Source organism: Perna viridis, chromosome 8 (assembly GCF_037379345.1).
Source record: "Perna viridis isolate PV_CMFRI_1.1 ecotype Kerala chromosome 8, ASM3737934v1, whole genome shotgun sequence".
Classification (NCBI taxonomy): domain Eukaryota; kingdom Metazoa; phylum Mollusca; class Bivalvia; order Mytilida; family Mytilidae; genus Perna; species Perna viridis.
In genome coordinates this window covers 14,138,961-14,162,141 of record NC_142452.1, presented here as the reverse complement: position 1 = coordinate 14,162,141, position 23,181 = coordinate 14,138,961, and the positions used below count along the sequence as shown (strand labels likewise).

At 31.8% G+C, this 23,181-nt stretch overlaps 1 protein-coding gene across 1 annotated transcript in view; it reads left to right on the top strand.

Moving 5' to 3' along the window:
• The window catches only part of LOC148609432 (uncharacterized), a 35,984-nt gene extending 13,605 nt beyond the window's left edge, over positions 1 to 22,379 (top strand). Inside the window, exons 2-4 of the mRNA XM_088542485.1 lie at positions 15,901 to 17,687; positions 18,644 to 18,759; positions 20,601 to 22,379. Coding sequence (XP_088398611.1) covers positions 15,901 to 17,687; positions 18,644 to 18,759; positions 20,601 to 21,339 — 2,642 coding nt within the window. The 3' untranslated portion in view covers positions 21,340 to 22,379. The remainder of the gene's footprint in view (positions 1 to 15,900; positions 17,688 to 18,643; positions 18,760 to 20,600) is intronic.
• The last annotated feature ends 802 nt before the right edge of the window (positions 22,380 to 23,181 follow it).

Genomic DNA, 23,181 nt, shown 5'->3' with positions numbered 1-23,181 from the left:
GTCTGTATTACAAATACGATTTGATGTAAAATGACGACGCCGTATTATCCTATTAGTAAAAACCTTAAATTCAATACAGTTTTAATAATTCTATAACATACGTTTTCTGTTTTGAGTTGTTTTAGCGATATCAAAAACACATTCAACAGAAGATAAACAGGACGACACATATAAAGTGAAGATGTATTCAATTAGACAATATCTACCTTAATATTTTGGATAGATCTTCTATTGCCCACACATTTAGGTTCATTACTTGTGGTAGGTAATCACACAACAGTCTCTTAAAGACACTGCCAGTATTGTTTGATGTACAAATGACTGTTATTTCTTGAATGCATTTGCTCCTTATGTATTATGTAATTTAGATCTAAATGAATGATATCTCATGAAATTCCTGATATGTTACCTCTACACTATAGAACTTACCCTTGTGTTTATTACATCTTGCATTTAATCTTCGACTATTTAACAATAAGAGAACTAAGATGACACTGGCTCTTTTGCCAATTGAAACAAACAAACAAACAAAAAAACAAAAACAAAAAAACAAAAAAAACAAAAAAACAAAAAACAAAAAACGTTCATCTGTCGACATATCGTATGATACCTCTGTTGACTCATATTATACATTTGATGACTCAGATTTTAATTCTGTTGTCACATCTTATACCTCTGTTGTCATATCTTATACCGCTGTTGTCCCATCTTATACCTCTGTTGTCATATCTTTTACCTCTGTTGTCACATCTTATACCTCTGTTGACACAACCTATAACAACTCTTGTGTCATATATTTTATTCAGTTATCTGTGAGTCGAAGTGTTACGTTTCGTTGTAAAGAAAATCATATTTTACTTTTTTATATACTAAATCAGACTGTCGAATGTATGTATTACGTTTGTATTATTCAAAGGAAAGCATTCATATTATTGTTATTAGTATTAACGTATTTATATATATTTTTTTTAAAATGAATTGTTTTTTTTCAATTCAATCCAAAGAAAATGGTTTAATACACAAAGTTGGTAGACCTATGCTACAATACGTTTGTATTAATTACTTAATTGTTTTTATCTGTAATATGATTGAATAACGTCAGAATTTGTTTGCTGAACTTCACTATCAACTTTCCTTGGCGGACACATCTCTTGCGGAAATATTAAATACTTGACACTAATTCAGAGTTTTTTTTTTTATCTGCAATGTGAAACAAAATAAGGAGGTGTCTAGATAAGTATTGTTAAGTGAAAGTTACTAATTCCCTTAACAACATTAATTGATATAAGGATCTAATTAAAACTTGCAAAATAAATGATGTAAAGGGGTAAATCATTTGTATGTTTCAAATGATACATGATAACACATCACGCCACTTTTTACATCAAATAGGATATACAAAGAAAACTGCATTATTTCACTTTTGTGTTTTCATATACACCACTTAGCCGTTTGTCTTCACTATTTTATCAGCAAATTCGAAGACATTTCATTGCTATTGTAATCATAGGCTGTCGTGTTTGTATGAAACAAAATCAGATTTCTTTGTACTACTTAATTTTTGTTCCCATTACTTCCTACCTGTAAAAGATTCGAAACCTTAGTAAGTTATGATGGTGATTTTGTCTTTTTTCTCATGTGTCTTAGTCCTGACAGATTTATTCGGTACACCTTTTTGATTTGACAGTGAAATTCTTTTATTCTTTAAGTGTATAAAGCAGGTAGTGGGTGAAATATGAATTAAAAAACCCACTGTTTTGAAAGTGTAAATTGACTATTTGCACCACCAGAATCAAGAACAAAAAATAAAAATTTCCATACCGGTAAATTGAGTTATAACTTCATTGAAATGCAATTAAAATGAACATTTCAAGTGATTACTCTGTCAAAAACATTTTTCTAGCATTCTTTTGAAAAATTTGTAAGCAAATTTAGTGATGCAAGAATCAAATAATGGTTTCTTCAAATGGAGAAAGTGAAATAATATTGTAAAAGTGTTGGGTTTTTGCAATGTTTTCCCATATTGCCTGATTCTTACAAACACTTATTCTAAAGACGCATTCGCCTTACAAATTAACAAGAAACGGCAATTATAAATAAACAAAGTTGTTTACTTACACCTTACCAAATGTTTTACACTAAACAGCTGGATGGATTAGATATTGTGCGAATTTCTACAAGATGTAAACGAAAGGATTTTCTGTCAGGAAAATGAAGACGAACAATTGCCTAGATTGGCAGAGTTTGAATGTAAACCACTGTATCAGTATGTATATACCTTTCGCATGAACTCAATATTCGTGATAAGATAAATACGAGACCAAAGTTACATATAGGCAGACATTTCTGTAGAAAACATAAAAATGAAAGAGAGAAAGACAAGATTAGCCCTTCATACATTATTTTTTTAATTGCATCGAGCATCGATTATCTCTCATTTTAGTGTTTAGATAGACAGTGTAATCATTCATTGTTGCTACGAGCATTTTATTTTATTTGTTCGAAATATTGCTATTTTACAGATAGCGAATAGTTATAATGAGCGCTTTGCTATTTGAAGTTAAATAACATCAAAAAATTTGCCATCGTTATCGATAGAAACATAAAAAATGTTGAAAAAGAAAATTACCAACAGATATTCAAAGATAAACGAAAACATTTTTTCGTATCCGGTACTAGTACAGGATAATTAAACTACATGATCTATGTTATTCTATCACGAAGGATCAACGGCGAATAAACCATTACTTGTGCTTTGATTAAATTAAATTCAATATGTTCGAAGAAAACATGTTTTGCAGAATCATTGGGATGTTTGATTTTGTTCGATTAAAAAGACATTTAAAAGCGAGTAAAAGTTAATGAGATTTTTGATAAACTACTGAAACAGCCACAGTAATAATACATCAAGTATCGATCAACTATTTAAATCATAGTATGTATGATTTTAGTTACTGTATCTTCTTTGTTGTGTATGTCTGGTCTTTGTCACTTGTTTACATCCTTTTGATTACCGCTATAACTATGTTTCCTTGATTACTCTTTCATGAACAAGAACAAATCATTGAACGTTTAAAATGAAAAAAAAAGAAAATAAAAAAAACTTAAAAAGAGAGAAATTACTAAGTTGTGTAGGGAAATTTCTGATGAGAAATTCAAACATAAGAAAAGACTAGAGATGAAGAGCAAGTAACGAAGAACATCAATGAACTGAAAACTACAAACAAATAAATAAATCTATTTTTCTTAATTACTCTCACAATAGACGTCTTTCTCACTTTTCAGTCTTCAGAGGTTTTGGAACTTTTCATGGTTTTTCAACATATGAGTTCTATTGATTTCTGTGTTCACATTTACAATTTAACTCGTTGTGTCTTAAATCCATTCACTAATTAATTCAAATCATGTCACGATTCTTCTGTAGCAAGCACATTGATAATTTGTTTGAATTACTTTTAATTACATGCTTAAATAAAATATGATTTGCAAGAATTCTCCGATAAAATAATTTTTTGTGTCACGAATTAAGCTAAAAAGTTTTCAAACACCATAAGTCTATCAAAATTACATGCATTTCATGTTCGAACGTCATGCTTTCTTTTCGATTCATCCAAAGAAATTTTGTCCACTTTTTCTCAATTGTATAAATGTTTTTAAACATTAAACATGCAACAAAAGTAGCTCATTGTAGTCGTCATAACGAAAGAAACTCTCTCGTGTTGCCATAAGGAGTTGACCAATGTATTTTGTCCATTGACCGAGTTTTGTTTAACCGTTGTTGATTATTTACTTTGTTTGTTTGTTTGGGTTTTTCGTATTGCATTTTTTTCTGCTATTTCTTTCTATTGTTAGCATGGGAAGTCTTCGGTTCTGATCGATTTGAATATTGTTGTGTTATGATCCGTTTTCACGAACTCTACGATATAAAAAGCAGGGGGTTTTAATAAATGCCATAAGCAGATGGAGGATTAATGCTGGATAAATATGTTATCTACGATTAAGAATAGTAGCAACTTTACATTACACAAACTCTCATTACGACTCTTGATATTTCTGTCGTATACATGCATTGGGGTGCACACTTATTACCATTGTTCTTACTTCAACTTAAGTTTTATGACACGATTCCGGTGGAAAGAAAAAAAACCTTTCGTTTTAAACGTCTCGCTTTTACTAACACTTACCCATAACGGACGTTGCGTAAGGAGCAAACGTTTGATACATAAATATGATAAAAAAAGTCAGTTAGAAGAACAACAGTGCCAATTAAGCATAAGTGTTGCTCTGTAATTGTATTTGTAACATAACAATACTTAATTTCAATGGTTTCCGTGGCATTAATGTTCATGTATCATTACTATCACATATGATCATAGAAAGTATTAATCTATATATATCTAATGTAGGATATTGTATCAGATGTTTCTGTTCAAGACAACGATTAGCTCGTAATAAATAGTTAAAAGAACGCCTATGGAAGAGCCTGTCAATTGGTGGTACTTGACCATTTTCTTTCCCGAAATATTACCATCCATTTGATATCACAAACCCGTGTGTCCTAAAAATGAATGCCATCGTTGAAATTTACTAAAATATTAAGAATGAAATTAATTATATATAAATACATAAAAGGGACACAACTCTTAGATCTGCTTATAAATTTTGGATTTGTTAGAAAATTTATATTCTGAGTCCTTAATTTAAATAAAGAAAAATCCCTGTTCTCTCTGACATCATAATGAGTTCATCATGACATTTAAAAAAAGTAATGTGTGGGATAGAAACAACTAATCACCAAAATTATAGGATCTCCCTGGTTTCTACATGGATGTTCTATCAAATTAAAACATATGTCCCTAATACATGTTCTTTTCAAGACTAAGTGAGTTTTTGTTTAAATGTTATTAACTTAAAGTTGTTCATGAAAAAAAAGGACGACATAAATGATTGTCTTTAATATATCTCTCTTCGGATATCTTCGGAATTTTGCCCGCTTATTAAATTTCAAAATCTCTGCGTGACACAGTCATACAATTTAAATTAGATTAAATTCAAAACGATCTTTGTTTTTGGTATAATATTTACTCTGTATCACATTCTCTGTTTTTTGTTTGCGTTTTTACATTACTCTATTTGAAAATAAATATGCTCTACTAACTAATTTGATTTATAAAAAATGTATCGCGGAACAAATCATATTCATTAATCGGAGAGCCGAAATGACTTTCGGAAGTAGTACTACTTCAGTAGTATATCTGATGTACTATGCTGTACATTTGCTAAAACCATGTTTATGTTAGTGCAGATGTAAAATCGATTGTATATAATTGAATTAACCAGTTCAGAGTAAATTGATTCAATACTTGTAGAAAACATCTGTTTAACAATATACCTGTAATTAAACGTGCATTTATCTGTAGCATAATGCAGTTGGAAAGTCTATGTTGGTAATTAAGTAAGAACTTAGGACATTACGTAAATTTGCTTCATTTCGAATTCGTAGAACATTTGTAACGAAGTGGTATTTGTAGCGCTTTGTTTTGTTTTGTTTTATTTTGTTTTCGGTCGTGTTTTACAACATGTATTATATTAAAGACACAATTGACGAAAACTAACAATTAAGAATTAACATGTCTTTATTGAATCATTTTGAATTACCAAGCACGGATATTTTGCCACATGGACAAAATGTCAGTGGTAAAAATGTAACGTATTGTAGGCATGTGCATTGCATATAGAAGCGAGCATCGTGTGGTTAAACAATTTTGAAATTTCACGGGAATATTTTAAACCGTACCTGTGACTTCAGCAGTTGCAGATAAAACAAAAGCAAATGACATCTTTGCAAAAATTACAAAAAATAACCGCCTTTCCAATATGCTTTGTCAAAATACAATCGAAACTTTTTTTTTCCAAGGCGAGTCAGTTCTAGAACAGAAAGTGGATCAAGATGTAAAGTACATGCATCTTTTCCCACAAACTTTTCCAAAAATATTAAATAAGAAAAAAAAAGGAAACTATTGAGGACAAGTGTATATTTTTAGTGATAGAAATTAACGTTAATTTATTTTCGTTGCTGGTGATCTAGTATTTGTGCTCGCTATCTAAAATAAACTATTGATTCTTTACATATTGTAACCAAAGTAAATACAGCAACAAAAGACTTTTGTACATGTAGAAGACTTATTTCCTGTCACGATTAATAAACCACATTAACATTGACATGATAAAATCACATTTGAATTTTGATATGAAAACAGAATAATGGACATCCGATTTGGTGAAAGTCAACAATGATGTAAAGGTTTGATCTGCGCACTTTGCGTTGTGTTAAAGTTTATATGGATAAATTACATCTTTGTAGTTTGACATTCAATATCGACGATGTCATGATACTTTGTCGATGTTACCAATGTACAATTCTCAACAAATGTCAACATCCTTGCCCTCGTTGTACATGGTCTGAAAATAATCTAATTATGCTCAACTGGTGTATTGCTGATGGATTTGCGTTAATTTACTTCATTGACATAATCAATGAAACATAAATATATATACAGGTTTTTTATGCCCACGCGACAAACAGTCGTGGGCATATTAATTTACCCCTGCCAATTCGTCCGTCCTTCCAGATGAAGATGTGCAGGATCAAAGGATTTTGATTTTCGTGAAATATTATGGAAATTGGTGATAGTTACACTTTGTCATTTTACTCAGAAATATATGGATAATGGCTTGTCCGGCTATCTTCTCGTACATCTTTTGAACTACATCTAAAATATTTTACAAGATATTTCTACACATGGTGAAGGTTTGCACGGCCAAAGGATTTTGATTTTCGTTAAATGTAACGGAAATCGGTGATAGTTGCACTTAGTCATTTTACTCAGAAATGTATGAATCATGGCTTGTCCGGGTATCTCTTCGTACAGTTTTTGAACTACATCTAAAATATTTTACATGATTTTGCAACACATGATGAAGATGTGCAGAGGCAAAGGAATTTGATTTCCAATAATTATTACGGAAATTGGTGATAGTTACACTTAGTCATTTTAGTCAGAAATATGTGGATCATGGCTTGTAGGGCTATCTCTTCCTGTAGTTTTTGAACTACATCAAATATTTTTGCAGTATGTTTCTACATATAAAAGGGTATAAACATTTTTATGTGTTTGTCAGTCCGTCCATCAGTCCTCTTTTTCTCATCGCAAGTATTTTTGCAGTGTTTAGCCTAACATATCAAATATTTACTGCGTCAACCAACAGTACATAATCTTTCTGAATCTGCAAATCAAGTCTTCATACAAAAATAAACATATTCTTAATTTGGCAAATCTGGCAAATGAGTTTAAAAAATCACCACTAACAAACGACGCGGGCGCACCTGTGACAAACAGGGCTTCTAGTTTCATTACAAACTATTTGTCAGTGATTATACAAATTTGAGAATAAAAACATATGTCGAATATTCTACATCATCATGGACTCGTGTATCATTATTGTGTATCCATCTGCCTCATGAAGACTGATTTATTCAACGGGTCATAATTTTCCTTTCCTCGTTTGTCTACCCCGGACTTGACTTTTTATGAGCAACCCAGTGGGTGTTTCTAGAAAAACAGAGGACGCTTACTCTGCCTATGCACCTGGTCCATGCTCCCAGTTTTTAGTGGAGTCCGAGTTGCTCATTTGCTTTTGTTACTTTGTATGCATGATTTTAGTTACTTTATGTTCTTTGTTGTGTATGTCTGTTTTCCTTGTCTGGTCTTTGTCCCTGGATTACATTCTTTTGATTACCGCTATAACCTTGGTTCCCTTGATTACTCTCCTACATACTGACAATAAGCGAGATATTTTAGATCTTTTATTGGTGGGAAAATAACTTTCTATTCAAACTTGATGGTTGGGTCTATGATTTTTTAATCAAGCAAATCTCCCCATAGATAAAGTACATTTACTTACAGAAACATAACAACGACTATAATATGTGAGAAGTGGGCTTGACAAATATCATTTTGTATCACGGAAAATGCCAGAATGATATTAATAATGGCTTTACACAGATGTGGGATGCAAGGGTTTAATAATTTATCCAACACAGCTAGAATATGGATTTGGCATATTAATATTTTCTGAAAAAAATTATGGTTCTAATCAGCATATTATTTCTTGGCATTGATTTATTGCCATTTATTTCAAGAACACCTTTTTAACTACAATAAAGTTTAAAAACAACTATTCTCTTTGTAAATATAACGAGTGACAACACTATTTATAAAACATGAGCAAGGCCCCAGTGACGTGATAGTTTGATATTTTTAGATATGAGATAAATAGTGGACTTTTTTTCCGATTAATTTTAATTTAGTGTCCCGTTTCTTTCTGTGGGTTGCTTGAGTGACATGTGACTTGACTGTGTCCGTTAATACATGTTACTGCGAAAGGTTCTAGAATTTTTTGTTTTTGTTATTATGGACTCTTTACAGGCTATACATATTTTCTACAGACATAATTCATATTAGTTAGCAAAAGTTCATGATGCGGACGGTTATATGGCAATATATATATAGACCGGTTGATCGCCCTGAAAAATTATATGGACTCCCGCGTAGCGTAGTTTATGGACAATTCACTGTTTCAAGAGAACGAAAAGAGAGGATAATGCACAACATTTCTTTCTTTACGACTTGAAAGAGATGCAGTCCAAATAACATTATATTGACGGCAGAAATACCAAAGGAAGTGACTGTGATATGTAAAAATCTTAAAATATGATATTATAGATAATTTAAAAAAAAACTTGGGTTTTTCTTGATCATCATTGTCTGTGTCCATTAATGAATAGAAATAAAATCAATCTAATTTATTTTCGTTGCATTGTGATAGAAACGTTAGTCAACATCATTCTACTAAAATGATTCTAAAGGTTGATGCCTGGGTGAGATACACATGTTTAACATAACTACTTGTTCAAAGTAATTTACGAGAGGTTTCTTTCCCATTTAATTTACGTTGAAAATGCTAACTTGATTCAATTTTTTTTGCAGATTACTCTTAAAATCTATTAAAATGATGCAAGGGTCTTATCTTTAACATCTGTTACGAACAGTAACGTAATAAAGCATGTTTAATATACAGATTTAATTGCATTTGCAGAATCTGCAAATCGTCGAACAAACAAACTGAATGCCAAGTGAAATCGTAAAAGTACGAGTATAGTAAAGTATTCCATGGTATATTGGAAAACATTCTCTTTGGCATACATCATAAATAGCATATAAGTATTCGTATGACTATGCTATGAGTATACCAGTTTACCGTACAAAAGGCGAAAAAAAACCATTTGTTTCTCCTTTCTTACAGTACAAACCATTGGAGTTGGAACGAAACCAAATGTTTGACATATAAACAAAGGAACACGATGCTTCAGGCCCATTAGATGAATATTAACTGTTGAGAGTTAATGTTCTTGAACTGTTCGTGCATTTTACAAGTCTTTCAGGTGAAAAAAATGTCTTGACAACTTTGCCAAGAAACACCGGAAGGAGCCATAAACCGAATTTAGTAATAAAAACATGAATACATTGATGTCTCTTGATAATTAACATTTATGTTGATTATGGGATTTTGCATCTTGTAATAAGACTTTGCGAACCAATGACGACGAAAATTAAATCATATTTTAATGATAATCCCTTAGACACTATAGTATAATGGGGAATTCGGCAAGTTTCTAATTTTCTACTATGTTACGGAAACACATAAGTCAAAGTAAAAAAAGTGAGAATATCTTCGTCATGTTTGAATAACTTAAATTCCTAAAACGCGAAAGTAAAAGGCCATTGCATGTTATTAATGAGAGAGAGAGAGAGAGAGTGAGAGAGAGCAGGTATAATAAATATTCATATTTGAAGACCCACTGATGACAGCGAAAGACATATGGCTTCTGGGTTTTGTATTTGTATATTATAATGTTTGGGTTTTATTAAATATTTATTCTATTTGTATATTTGTATATTATATTTGTTTCGGTGCTATCAAATAGGTATTCTATGCGCCTATCGACAAACGTTTTAATGGCGTCATTAAAATAAATCATTATTTATTATTTATATTTCCATTATTTATCATATGTATTGTTTCTGGCAAAAGCTTGTTGGTAATGAATTAATATATTCTGTTTTAATGTAGATCAAGGTAGAAACAATCACTGGGGCAAATCTTACCTGAAATTTTGCCAAAATAAAACGATAACATAAACATAAGTTTTTACATTAATAGGGACTTTTAGGGTGATATAATGTCCTGTGAAAGTGTAATTTCCCATGAGATACAACAAAGAAATAAGAACTTATATCGATGCAAAAAACTTGTGATTCTGGCAAGTACTGTAAGTAACGCCCTCTATTACATATTACAAACGCTTAAACAGAACCAGGTGTACAGTTTCAGTCTAACTGCAAACAAGCTTTGCTGGTTTTCATGACATATCTTTGTTATAGAAAGTCAAACCCAAATATTGTCATCCAACTGTAGTCATGACCCTTTTCGTGCAACACAAAGCGGTACAGCAAGTTGAGTACTTTAAGTACCATTCTGTGTAAGAATCACGCAATGGTGGCACATGGGTTTTCTCAATTTGGTCTTTTTTCCTAAAATATATTCAAATACATCTAGAAAGCAACTAAAAAGCTATTTAAATTTATCCTGACGCATTGGTGACGTAGATATTTTTTGACTGCTTATATAAGGAAAAGGTTCGGGAACATTTTCCTGCCATTTTTCCATTTCAACTAAATTTGACCTATCAATATCTTAAAAAGGCAAACTTTACAAACACTTTGACAGTTTCTTGAGATTATGAGTATAAATACTTGGATAATGTAATAAAATCTCTGCGTTTTTTTTTCTTCATGTGGCACACCTTATACACATTTTGCATCATTCTTAGACGGAGAAGTACTTAAATGGCTTTCTAGGTAGAATTTATACCAATGTGTGATTTGCTGATCTATTTTTGTAAGATAGTAGAAACAAGAATTGCTGAATATGCCCCATAGTTGAAATGGACATATTTTATCATGTATCGAACAACAATTTCTAGTTTTTATACAGTAATGCTATCTTCACTAGTGACAAAAACCACTTAATGCTGTAAAGTAATTTATATTTGATACTAGTAAAACTATCTTAGAAACAGATGGTTGTATTGCGTAGTTGCAGGCTACTTTACAAATAATTGCGATTAATTGTTATTATTAACAGAACGAATTACGTTGTTCGATAGTTTTTCCCCCAAGATTATTAATGTCTGTTTTTGTATTGTGTACTACACGTTAAAGGTAGAAATATTTAAATATTTAAAAAGTCATTGTAGAAACCAGGCATGACATAGACGACAAAAAGTAAATTAGATTCCACCTTTAATATTTTGTTATGCGAGTTAAGAGTATCATAAATTTCAAGCTTCAATTTAAGTGGTTCTTATTCGTTTTTTCTTTTAATTTATTCATTTATACTATTATTATTATTATTATTATTATTCAAGTGTCATACTCGTTTAAGAGTAATCAAGGGAACCAGGATTATAGCGGTAATCAAAAGAATGTAATCCAGGGACAAAGACCAGACATGGAAAACAGACACACACACCAAAGACCATAAAGCAACTAAAATCATACCTACAATGTAACAAAAGCAAATGAGCAACTCGGACTCCACTAAAAACTGGGAGCATGGACCAGGTCTGCTTTTCTAGAAACACCCGCCGAGCTGCTCATAAAAAGTTAAGTCCGGGGTAGACAAACGAGGAAAGGAAAACTATGACCATTTGAATAAATCAGTTTTCATGATGCAGATGGATACACCATAATGATCCACGAGTTCATGATGACGACCATGAAACTTCTTAGTGATGGGTTCAATCTTGTAGCAACATGACCCTGTTCCAGAAGCCTATTTGTTAGAATTCTAGCGCGATACAAAAAGTCTGGCATAACGTACGAGTTGTGATATGAACACTGCATACGCATATAAATTAAACTATAATTTACGAATAGAAGCGTTCGGTACTTTTGTTGTTACGTTAGATGTAATGTAAAAGGTATTACATTACTAGATGCATGAGTCCTCAAATTTCAGAAATTTTATTAAAAAATATAAGTAGTTTCCAATTGTTTTGACATGGGTCTCAAAAACTATACCTAATTGTAATGGTCATCATTATCCCTTTCTATCTACTTATCGCAAATTCAGATACATTTCAGCAGGTTTTCATCTTTTCTGATAAGGCTTTATAGCGTATCGTACTTCTCAGCGCTTTGATGGGCAGCGCAGAGAGTATCATCACTGAATGAGATCTTTTTCTGACAAAACACACTCGGGAATGAAAGATACCAATATCATCAATACCCATAGTTAATCTAATGTAATTACCATCCGCTAAAATAAATACAGAACGATAAAATATGAACTTTACTGCGAACCCAACGTGATATATTTAACATGTTACATATTGTATTGAGTGTAACAGCTACAGATATTATTCATGAAGAGGTAACAATAAATATCTTTTCACAAATGATTACTTCAATTTTGATATATTTGTAAAATGTATGCAGTGAACAGAAATTATCTAATATTGATAGTAATGAGTTAGCAAAGGAGATAAAAAGGGTCTGGAAAATTACATTTTAAAATATGCTTTTGTGCCAATTTTTGAAATATTCACTTTTTCATTTGCGCCACAAGATTGCATTTCATTTACGCCAAGTACCAATTATTTCATTTTCCGGATAACTGTAGATTAAAGGTAGACAAATTAAGTTTCAAGTGAATAGTTTTCTTAATTTGTACTCATAAAAACTGTAAGCCTTGGATGTAGAACCGGGTACTATATAATGTAAGAAATATAATGAAATATAAAGTCCCTTGGGGGAGAACATACCTGTGATGTAATTGCTGGTTTATAGTAAACACACATATATGATAGAGCTTTTAGAACGATTTTTAGATGACTAAATACTCTATATTATGTTAAAAGTCACTTCAGTGTTCTAACCTTAAAATCAAATGACTTGTCCCGCTCAAAATCTAACTTGCACTTCCCCATCGTGAGTAGGGCTAAGTATGAATATATTATATTAAATTCGCCTTTAATTGATGCAAATTAAATAATTTATTTTTAAAATACTAATAGGTGCAACAGCAACCAACGCGTCGTTTTTTAATCACAAAATATGATTGAAGACTCATAAAATGAACTAAATCTAAGAGTTAATTGTGAAGAATGGCCACACAAATGTAAATTTAATCAAACTGTTCAATTTACTTTAAAACATTGTGCAGAACGAGACACAATGAGTTATAAAGAAGAGTGTTTTTTTAAAGACGATTTTTATTATTCAATCCTATTTCGGACGGAACTGAGCATGTGTTAATGTTGAACATATGATATGAGAAATTGGGTGACATTTCAGATTATTATAATATAGGGTTATTGTATGAATACTGGTGAATATTGTCCCTAGCAGAATATTATATTGCACGAGCTTGCGAGTGCAATATAATATTCTTCGAGGGGCGATATTCAACAGTATTCATGCAATAACCCTTTTATTATATAGTAATAAATATTTCAGTTAACATTATACTAATTTGTTGGATATAATGCATTTGACAACGTTGTATGTGTTTTATTGCACTAGTTCAAATATGATGCCTCATAAATATATGAACTAGTGCAACATGAATTCATGAATGTTTGATAAATTGTAGTAAAATTGAAAGGAATGCATTTTTTGTTTGTATTATTTAAAAGAAAAATGGAATCACAATAACAGGTAAATATGTTGACCCATATCAAGAGGTCATTGTCATTTTTATAACAACCTGTCAATATCCCGTTCAGCCATTGTTTTAGCAGACGACAACAGTGTAATAAATTTAAAAACGTATTCGGAACGGAACGTCTCCGAATTTTTCCGGATACGAATGAAAGTTTGCGTGCAAATACCGGGACATATTGCATGCTTTGTTTTCTATTGATTTGAATAGAAAAATATTTATTACTATATAATAACTGTCTTTTATTTTTGAACATGATGATGACTTACATGTATATTGATAAAGAATTTTAAAAACTCACTAAATCCAAGGGTAAAGCGCATTTATACATTTATTTGAAATTACATATTTAACTATTTAACTTTGAAAATACCCTTACTCATTGACGTCTAGTCTTACTATGAGACAACGGTCTACACTGCAAATTATGTAACTGCGTACATAAGTCTTACAAATAAACTACTTAAATCTATCATTCAACAACTTTTCTTGATTTGTCACTGATATTGATGAATAGATCTGATGAGAAATGTCAACAGTGTAAGCTACTGTAACTTTGGATTGGAAGAAAATTTGGCAACACCATAACATGGTACAAACTAACAAAGATGTTTTACATAGATGTTTATTCTTCTATTTATGTTTGCTAAGAAAGCAAATCAAAGACATTTTATCGTGGAAGCGGAAAATGTAAGGCAATTAGCGAGTTTTAAGAGGATGTAACTTGTTATAGCAAAAACAATTAACATCAAGAATGCGATAACCATGCAGAGTTCAGTGTTAATTCAAAGATTCTGCTAAACCCATTTCTATCCTATGAAAGTGAGCATTTATATTTACATTTAACGTTCTTTATTATCAGATTTGTTTTTAATTGTTTATTTTGTCATGCGTTATTTTTTTATTGCTTTATTAATGAGAAATCTCGATTTAATATTTATGAACATATATATATTGAAAATACAAATCGAATTTTTGCATTAGTTTGTGAAGTTCGATACCAAATACATTCTGTATATAGAAGCATTCGTTATAAGAGATAAACATAAATGGGTACTTTTTTAAACTTTGATAGTGAAAATCCATATCGTGTATAAACGTAACGAACGTGGCATATTCTGCTACATACTGTAAATAAGTTGTAATACATGAAATAGGTTGTGGTATATCCGTTTGGCTGTCCTTATTACCCAAGGTATGCATTTATGTTGAAAAATACAATCACATCTGCTTAACAAATTTATATTTCTCTTACTATGCAATTGCAAAAATATATCAGGGTTTGTTTGTTTGTTTTATTTTTTTTTTATTTTTGTAAGTTCAAGACCCGATTATTCAAGATGCATTAATAATGCTTTGTAACTAAAAGACATATATAATGTGGGGGAAAAGTGGAAACGTTATTAAAGCCTCCGTCTTATCCTCAGTTATATTTGTCGGCTTTTCTTATACACTTGTTGTAGTAATTTGCTGATGAAAACATGATATGAACGTATCAGATAAAATACAAAAATATGTGATATGTATAAGATAAGACATGTTTTAAAATTATAAAACTGTTTTCATTGAATATGATAAAATACTTTGATGTTATTTTTCACAAAAAACTTATAATCTGATGCAAGCTGTTTAATGGTTTAAACTGCTTATACAACAAAGCCGTTGCATAAAGATATGTTATATTTATGCCTTGTGAATAAAGAGGTACTATCTTGAAGAAAGTGCAAATCTTTGTTTTATCATTTTTCAAATTTTTAAGAATTCTTTCATCATCAGTCAACCAGAAATCACCAAGCGATTTGAGAAGTCTTGGTTAATTTGGTTCCCATCATTGTCACAATACATTATATTGCTTCTATATTTCAATTCTTTACACTAAATACTTTTCAATATGCATGGGTAATGTAATGCACACAAAATTACTAACTTTAAGGTTCTATTTTTTATCTCATAGTCGAATAATAGCAATTGACTGTCATTTTGATATTTATGTTAAAACTAAAATAAAGCAATACTGTCTTTAAAAAAAGAATGTTTCGCTTTCGTTTTCAGATGTAACAAAACTGACTGTTTACGGCGATAGCAGCAAAATAAGATCACGGGACACCCGTCATCTAATATCTGATACCCAGCTTCAATACATCAACCGGAACTCCTTCCGTAACAGCGTTTCAATCAAGGAAGTTATCCTTTCAGGGAATAATATCGCAATTATGTATCCATCTGTTTTTCACTACCTCAGATCTCTGAAAACTCTGTCTCTGACAAATAATAACATACGCCATCTATCGGCAGCGACATTCAATGGTCTCGGTAACCTTCACGAATTAAAACTCTCAGATAATATGATAAAGTTTCTTCCGTATGCGTTGTTTACATATTTGGCGGAGCTTAAATCATTGTACTTGAATGGCAATAAGATAAAAAGGTTACCAAGAGATGTTTTTAAATCGTTAAAGCATCTGCAAGTTTTGGACCTATCCCGTAACAACGTATCAGATTTTTACGATGATGTTTTTGATCACAATGGCGAACTTCAAGAATTACTCTTAAATGGCAACAGATTATGGTCAATTCGTCCAAGATGGTTTCAAAACTTGTATTCTCTACGAATTTTGTCGCTTAGAGGAAATGCAATTTTAACTGTACCAAAAGAGGCCTTTTCCAATTTATTCAATCTAGAAGAATTACTACTCTCTGCCAATCATATTGAAGAAATCGAAGATGGCGCATTTGATAATTTACGTGATCTGAAAAGCCTCGATCTTTCCACCAATGATTTATCAGAAATTCGATCAACTCATTTGTCTGACCTAGACTCCGTGGCAGAACTATTTTTGTCAAACAACAAGCTGGTAAAAATAAGGAATGGCACTTTCGAGCACACTCGTCAGCTGAAATTACTTGATTTGTCACGAAATGATATAAGTAAAGTTGAAACAGCTTCTTTGACCTCCTTGCGACAGCTTCAGATATTGGATCTATCCCATAACAAGATACAAAAACTTCCCAAAGGTATCGTGTATGGTATAGAAAATTTAGAAGAATTACGATTAGATCATAATTTTATCGGGACGATAGAACAAGGAGTGTTTGTCACTTCAAGCGTCAGTCGGCTATCAAAAATGCGACGGCTTGAATTGAACAATAACAACTTAAGGAAACTTGACGCTTATACCTTTAAAGGTGTGCCAAGACTTCGAATATTGACACTAGGGAATAATAACATTCGGACTATAAACCAACATGCGTTTTCTGTATTTCAATATCTGGAAGAACTAACACTGAATAATAACAAGCTCCGAGATTTGAATAATGGAATATTCCAGAATTTGAAAACGGTATATTCAATTGACTTATCTAACAATAGAATCAGGACAATAGGCGAAAACACTTTGGTTGGGCTCGATAAGCTTGAAGATTTAGTTTTGTCTGGTAACAAGTTAAATTCTATTCATAAACTCGCACTTCGAGCTGTTCCCAATCTTAACACTTTAGATTTAAAGGAAAATCGTCTTGTAAGTTTTAATTTTTCGTATATAACCAATATGGCTGAGTTGTCAGTGATCGACTTCAGTAAAAATCACTTGTTCTGGGTGGATATACCAACAGGAGCTTATCTCCGCCTCAAAGATTTGATATTGTCAGAAAATAACTTACAAACTCTCAGTTCGAATATTAACAATATAATGGGACGTTCGTCGATTATTTCATTGGATAATAATCCGTGGTCATGTGATTGTAAAATGCAATGGGCAGTGCAATCAAAGAAAAAGATTCGTCTTGATTCTACAAAGGATGTAATGTGTAAAACACCGACGGAACTGCATGGAAAAAAGGTATTCTAATGATATAGGGATATGCCATCATATCACAAATTTTCATTCCGCATGCAAAAGGTGAAATATATTCATTTTTTAATTATCTAAAATGTTGTAGTTGTCCCTTTTCGAATCAATGTAGTGTTATATAATTGTTTTGATCTTCATTAATGTATCTAGCTATATGTACGTCTATTATCTCAGGAACTATGTAGTGTTCTAACTGTTGTTCCCATTGGCTTAATATTATTAATGCTTCGCAGAGTTGATATCTGATCATGGTAATCTATGTACAGAAATCTGTGAAACGTACATGCAATGGTGTACGCAATTATAAAAGAGTAATCAAGGGAACCAAGGTTATAGCGGTAATCAAAAGAATGTAATCCAGGGACAAAGACCAGACATGGAAAACAGACATACACAACAAAGAACATAAAGTAACTAAAATTATACATACAAAGTAACAAAAGTAAATGAGCAACTCGGACTCCACTAAAAACTGGGAGCATGGACCAGGTGCACCGGTAGGGTAAGGTCCTCTGCTTTTCTAGAAACACCCGCCGAGTTACTCATAAAAAGTCAAGTCCGGGGTAGACAAACGAGACACCTGTTTAATAAGTGTGAAGAAAGATTTTGTAAGTCACGAAGTAAATCATGCATGGTAGGTATTTCAGTATGTACGTGTCAAGGACGGATTAAACGAGCAGCATAGCGGCTATGTTGAAACGAAGTTGGAACTGATCTCTATAGTGCACCTGAGCATCCCCCGTTTTGAATTTATGTTAGAACTGATCGTTTGTTCTGTGTATTTGTCAATAGACCTGATCTTTGTCTTGTCACTGAAGAGTCCCTGGCATTTTTTTCTTTTTTTTTTGTGGACTTCTCTTTGTTTGACCTCTTTACTTCTTCTGAGGACAATTGTGCATATATAAAGACGGAGGTGCGTGTAAAACCGTTTTTCTTCTTTGCAGTTTACAGATATTGATAGCACGGACATGACATGTGAAACGAAGAACAAAACTAAAGATGACGTCACCTTGACGTGTACAGATGACGTATTCACAAAAAGGCCTATGAAAGGTCGGAAGTAAGTATGATTAGTGAAACAATTACAGTATACAGTTCGTATGTATGCAATAAAAAGTTTTGTTTTTTAAATGCTCGATTCAGCCATTTTACTTCCCAAACTCTATATGTATGATCCAATATTATAAATATAAGCGCTTAGGATGCAAAATAAGACAATCAATAATTCAACCACTATGAAAACAAATAAAGAAACAAATGATCCCTTTCACGCTCAGAAGAATTCTTATATATATCCTATGTTGCAAATAATAAGCATACATAGAATAGTAACAAAGGTAAAGTGATGAGATTGGCAAAAACAATTGTTCTTGTCATGTTAGCAGTTTAAATTGACAATTAAATAGCAGATAGTAATGAATAGTGTATGTCTTTGTCATGTACCTATCCTTCAAAGTGTTTTATAAATACGATTGGTAATTAAGCTGTTATACCTCAGAGAAAAAGTTTGGATGGTCTGTGATTCTAGACAAGTGACAAATAAATGTTATATTATTTTATCAATTTTCAGAAGAAAAAAAATAAACAAAGTTGTTGCGATACATATTTAGTGAGTTCTTACATCAAAAGTTGATACATTTATTGTCTGCTTTGTAGGTATCAATATTACAACATTACAGGTTTCTTAATTTAACCCTAGAAAACTGGTTGATTAGGCAAATTTGTTATTAAAAGTCACCCGTCAACCACATCAGAATTAGTATTATCGTTACATTGAAATGAAACATTTATTCACGGAGAATTTTGGGTGATCATAAATTTTATGCGGGTATAAACCGACCTGCCACTTGACTGTCTCGTTTTCCTGTTGATCCTTAATGTGCCTTTATGTCATTACATTACTTTGTACTTTGATTCTGAAAAATTGCCACAGTTACAGTGGATTATATTACTTTTGTTGTCGAGGTCTTTCAGAGCTTACTTAAAGATGTGTTTACACTTCTTGAAGACCCTTCAAGTGATCTCTGAAAGTATTTACTATTTTTTATTTTGGTTATACGCTGTTGCATTTGTTTTACTAAATCTGTTCTTTTCTTGTCTTACAAGATCTGATTGAGTAATGATTTATCAGTGGGTGATAATTTTGAGGGAGTCATTTCATCATTATGTCCTTTTTTCTAGAACCACAATAAAGCACTATCTGCTGATTTTACTCAGTTGTTCCCTTTACGTATTAACTTCAAATACGTTCTTTTAAATTTTTAAAATATATGAATGGATGTGTTTTTAAGCATCAGCTGCACTATGCAATATACAATGATAATTAGTATGGGCAGTCGAATAAATATTTGAAAAAATAATAACAATTACAAATTGATTTTTTATCGAGAAGAATAGTTAAGTCGTGCATAACTTTCAATATTGTTGGGATAATTTGGATAAATCGCTCGTATTTACCTTTCGAAGTTTCAAAATATAATGTATGAGGTTTTTTGTGAGTGTTTTAAAACGTGGTTCCTTTCATCTTGAGTTTTGTTCATTTCTTTTTACAAGTAATATAAGATTCAGTCTAATTAAAGGGAACCAAGGTTATAGCGGTAATCAAAAGAGTGTAATCCAGGGACAAAGGCCAGACATGGAAAACACACATAAACAACAAAGAACATAACGTAACTAAAGTCATACAAAGAGAGTAACAAAAGTAAATGAGTAATCAAAGAGGAGTAACTCATTTGTATTAACTTCAAATTGCATTAAAACAGTTTTGATTTATATACAAGAACATTACGGCCTGATAGGTAATATTTCGGTACTTAATTTGTAAGGATTTGAGCCCAGTCCAGAATATTGATGAGTTCGAAAATAACTTAAAATAAGATGCTTAAAGTTTTTCTGTTTTAGATCAATTGGGAAAGAAATAATGAAGAAACACGTGACAGTTTATCGCAACAGAGGAGATTACGTCACAGATGGTGCAATGTTAACCGACGAATGGGCAATGGTGCCAGCAGGTGCTTTGAAATATTTGTCAAATGAAGACATGCGAGCAAAAATCGGACGTGCAAAAACATCGTTTAAAATTTCAAATATAATCGAGCATCCGCTATTATCGCTTGGTATGCAAAGATTTAATGTTGCTCTTATTCGTTTAGTAAAAAGAAAATCACTTCCAGTTGTAGAAAACCAGTGCATTATATCTGAAAAACAACTTCGGTCGCTTTCGAGTGTAATACCTGCATTTTATGTTTCAATTAGAATGGATGGTAACAAACCAAAAACAAAGTTGAAAATCAGAAAGGGAAAAGTAAGTCATAAATGTGCAAACGATAAGGATTATATCTGTGGCGTAGTGAAGGAGTACAAAAAAGACAAATTTTCATCCGTAGATGGAGCACCACTGTACGTAGGACATTCAAGTAATCTTAGACTTGCTGGAATTGGCACAAGGTCTTGGAGTAATCAAAAAAGTATATTTTATTTCATTCCTTTGTGGACTGTCTCTGAATGGGCAAATGACGTCATAGTAGAATTCGATTTAAAATGTAAACAGGTTAAACATGGAAAAGTTTATTGTAAGGATTTGCGATTACCTCTAGCTGATGATATTTATCTTAAAATACAAAATACGGAGCGCCACTGATGATATCGCTGGGAATTGGGACACGATTAAACTCAACCTCATGTCTATTTAAAGTTGACAAATATTTTTCAAATCAAATTTCTATTAATTCAATAATTTTACAAATGGTATTTATTTCTTTTGAATCACCACAACCAACAGATTCGATATTAAAAAACAAAGTATGCAAACGGAGACACGGGAGTTTCTTTTACAAAAGAAAGTGCGCCGTCTTTGATCTGTCGGTGGGATACCAACCATTGAATTCGTACTGAGGATTTTTTCTCGAAATACCGTCTAATTGTCACGTGCAATGCATGAAATAATCTTTAACATCACCACTTTAATCTATGTATGACATCAGTGCAGGACATAAGGTATGGGATATAAGGGATTCTCCGTAAAAATATAAATAGAAATCATAACAGAAAATAGTTATCCTGCAATGTTTAATATATTACTGGGCGTCAGAAGTGGATAATATGACATTGACTTCAGTCCAAAGAATTTAAGCTTTTTGCTGATTAAGAGCCTAAATGATTTGACTTTAATGTTTTCACTTATTGCCTTTTTTCTGGAACTTTAATGATATTACAGGTAAAACACTCAAGATAATGAAATGGATATATGAATATTCCATTTAAGTGAAAATGTTTCTTATTTTTAAAGAAATGCTACCGAATAGCGTTTTAAAAATATTCAATGCTCAACAAAAGCCTAGTCATTGATAAAAAAGGAAAGAAAACATAAAACTGTATAAAATTCAAATGTAGGTACCAATGATGTCAAACTTACGTTATAGACAGCCAGTAAGTGTACCAGTGTCATCAGTCGAAACAAACGGCAGCTGCATCATTACAGCTACGAATTGAATCACACAGTTAATGTTCTATTAGTATTGAAGAGACATAATTTGTTTTTAATGTGTATCTGATTGTCGCAATGCTTGTATAGCGTTTAATATGAACTGCATAAGGGACATTTGTTTATTTCAATTTGATCCATTTTGTTATGTCTTGTTCATTTGTTTAATAGAAAACATTAAAAATGATAGAATCATTTGTATCAAGTAGTATTTATATAAAATATTTTTATTTACATATAAGATGTGACGAATACTAATATTTAACAGAATGAAATCTTTTCATATTAAGAGGACACGTTTATTTAAAATCAGATCAGCATTTTTGTAGGAGCCATTTCAAAGCCATGTTTAGATTTACGCATCCAAAAGTCAATTATAACAATAGGTATACCATGTGATGCCTTTTTCCTTCCCAGGCGCTATCATAACGTGCCATTTTGGTATCATTTCCTCACTGCATAACGCACAAATTCCAAGATATCATCCACCAATTGTTTCGCTAGATAATCCCAAACATCAACCAACTAGTCTCAAATTTCACTTTGTCCATTGTCCCTATGTCTATGTGTCAATATATATTTTCATTTGACATCTTGTCAAAACCGGAAATGGCACACATACGAAGAACAAATTGTAATACGAGAAAGAACCAAAAGGTACACACAGAAAACCGAGCAGCACAAAATATCGAAAATATCTTTATAACATTCAAAACATCTCAGTGGTTTCAAGGTACTATGTGGGGATCTAGAATGTTTCAAGAGGTCTCAGATTCATGCACGGATAGATTTATACCGATTGATAGTCACTGCTTCTACACAGAGTAGGTGATAAGAGATAGACAGACAATTGTTAGTCTCGGGTCAGAATACTGTATCCGATAACCTAACTTCCTCCGTGCTGTTGTTTCTGTGAGGTAGAATAGTAAAACTCACCATGAAACGGCTACTATTGGTACAATGAAAAAAAGTTTTATTTTCGATATACTGTTTTCGTTC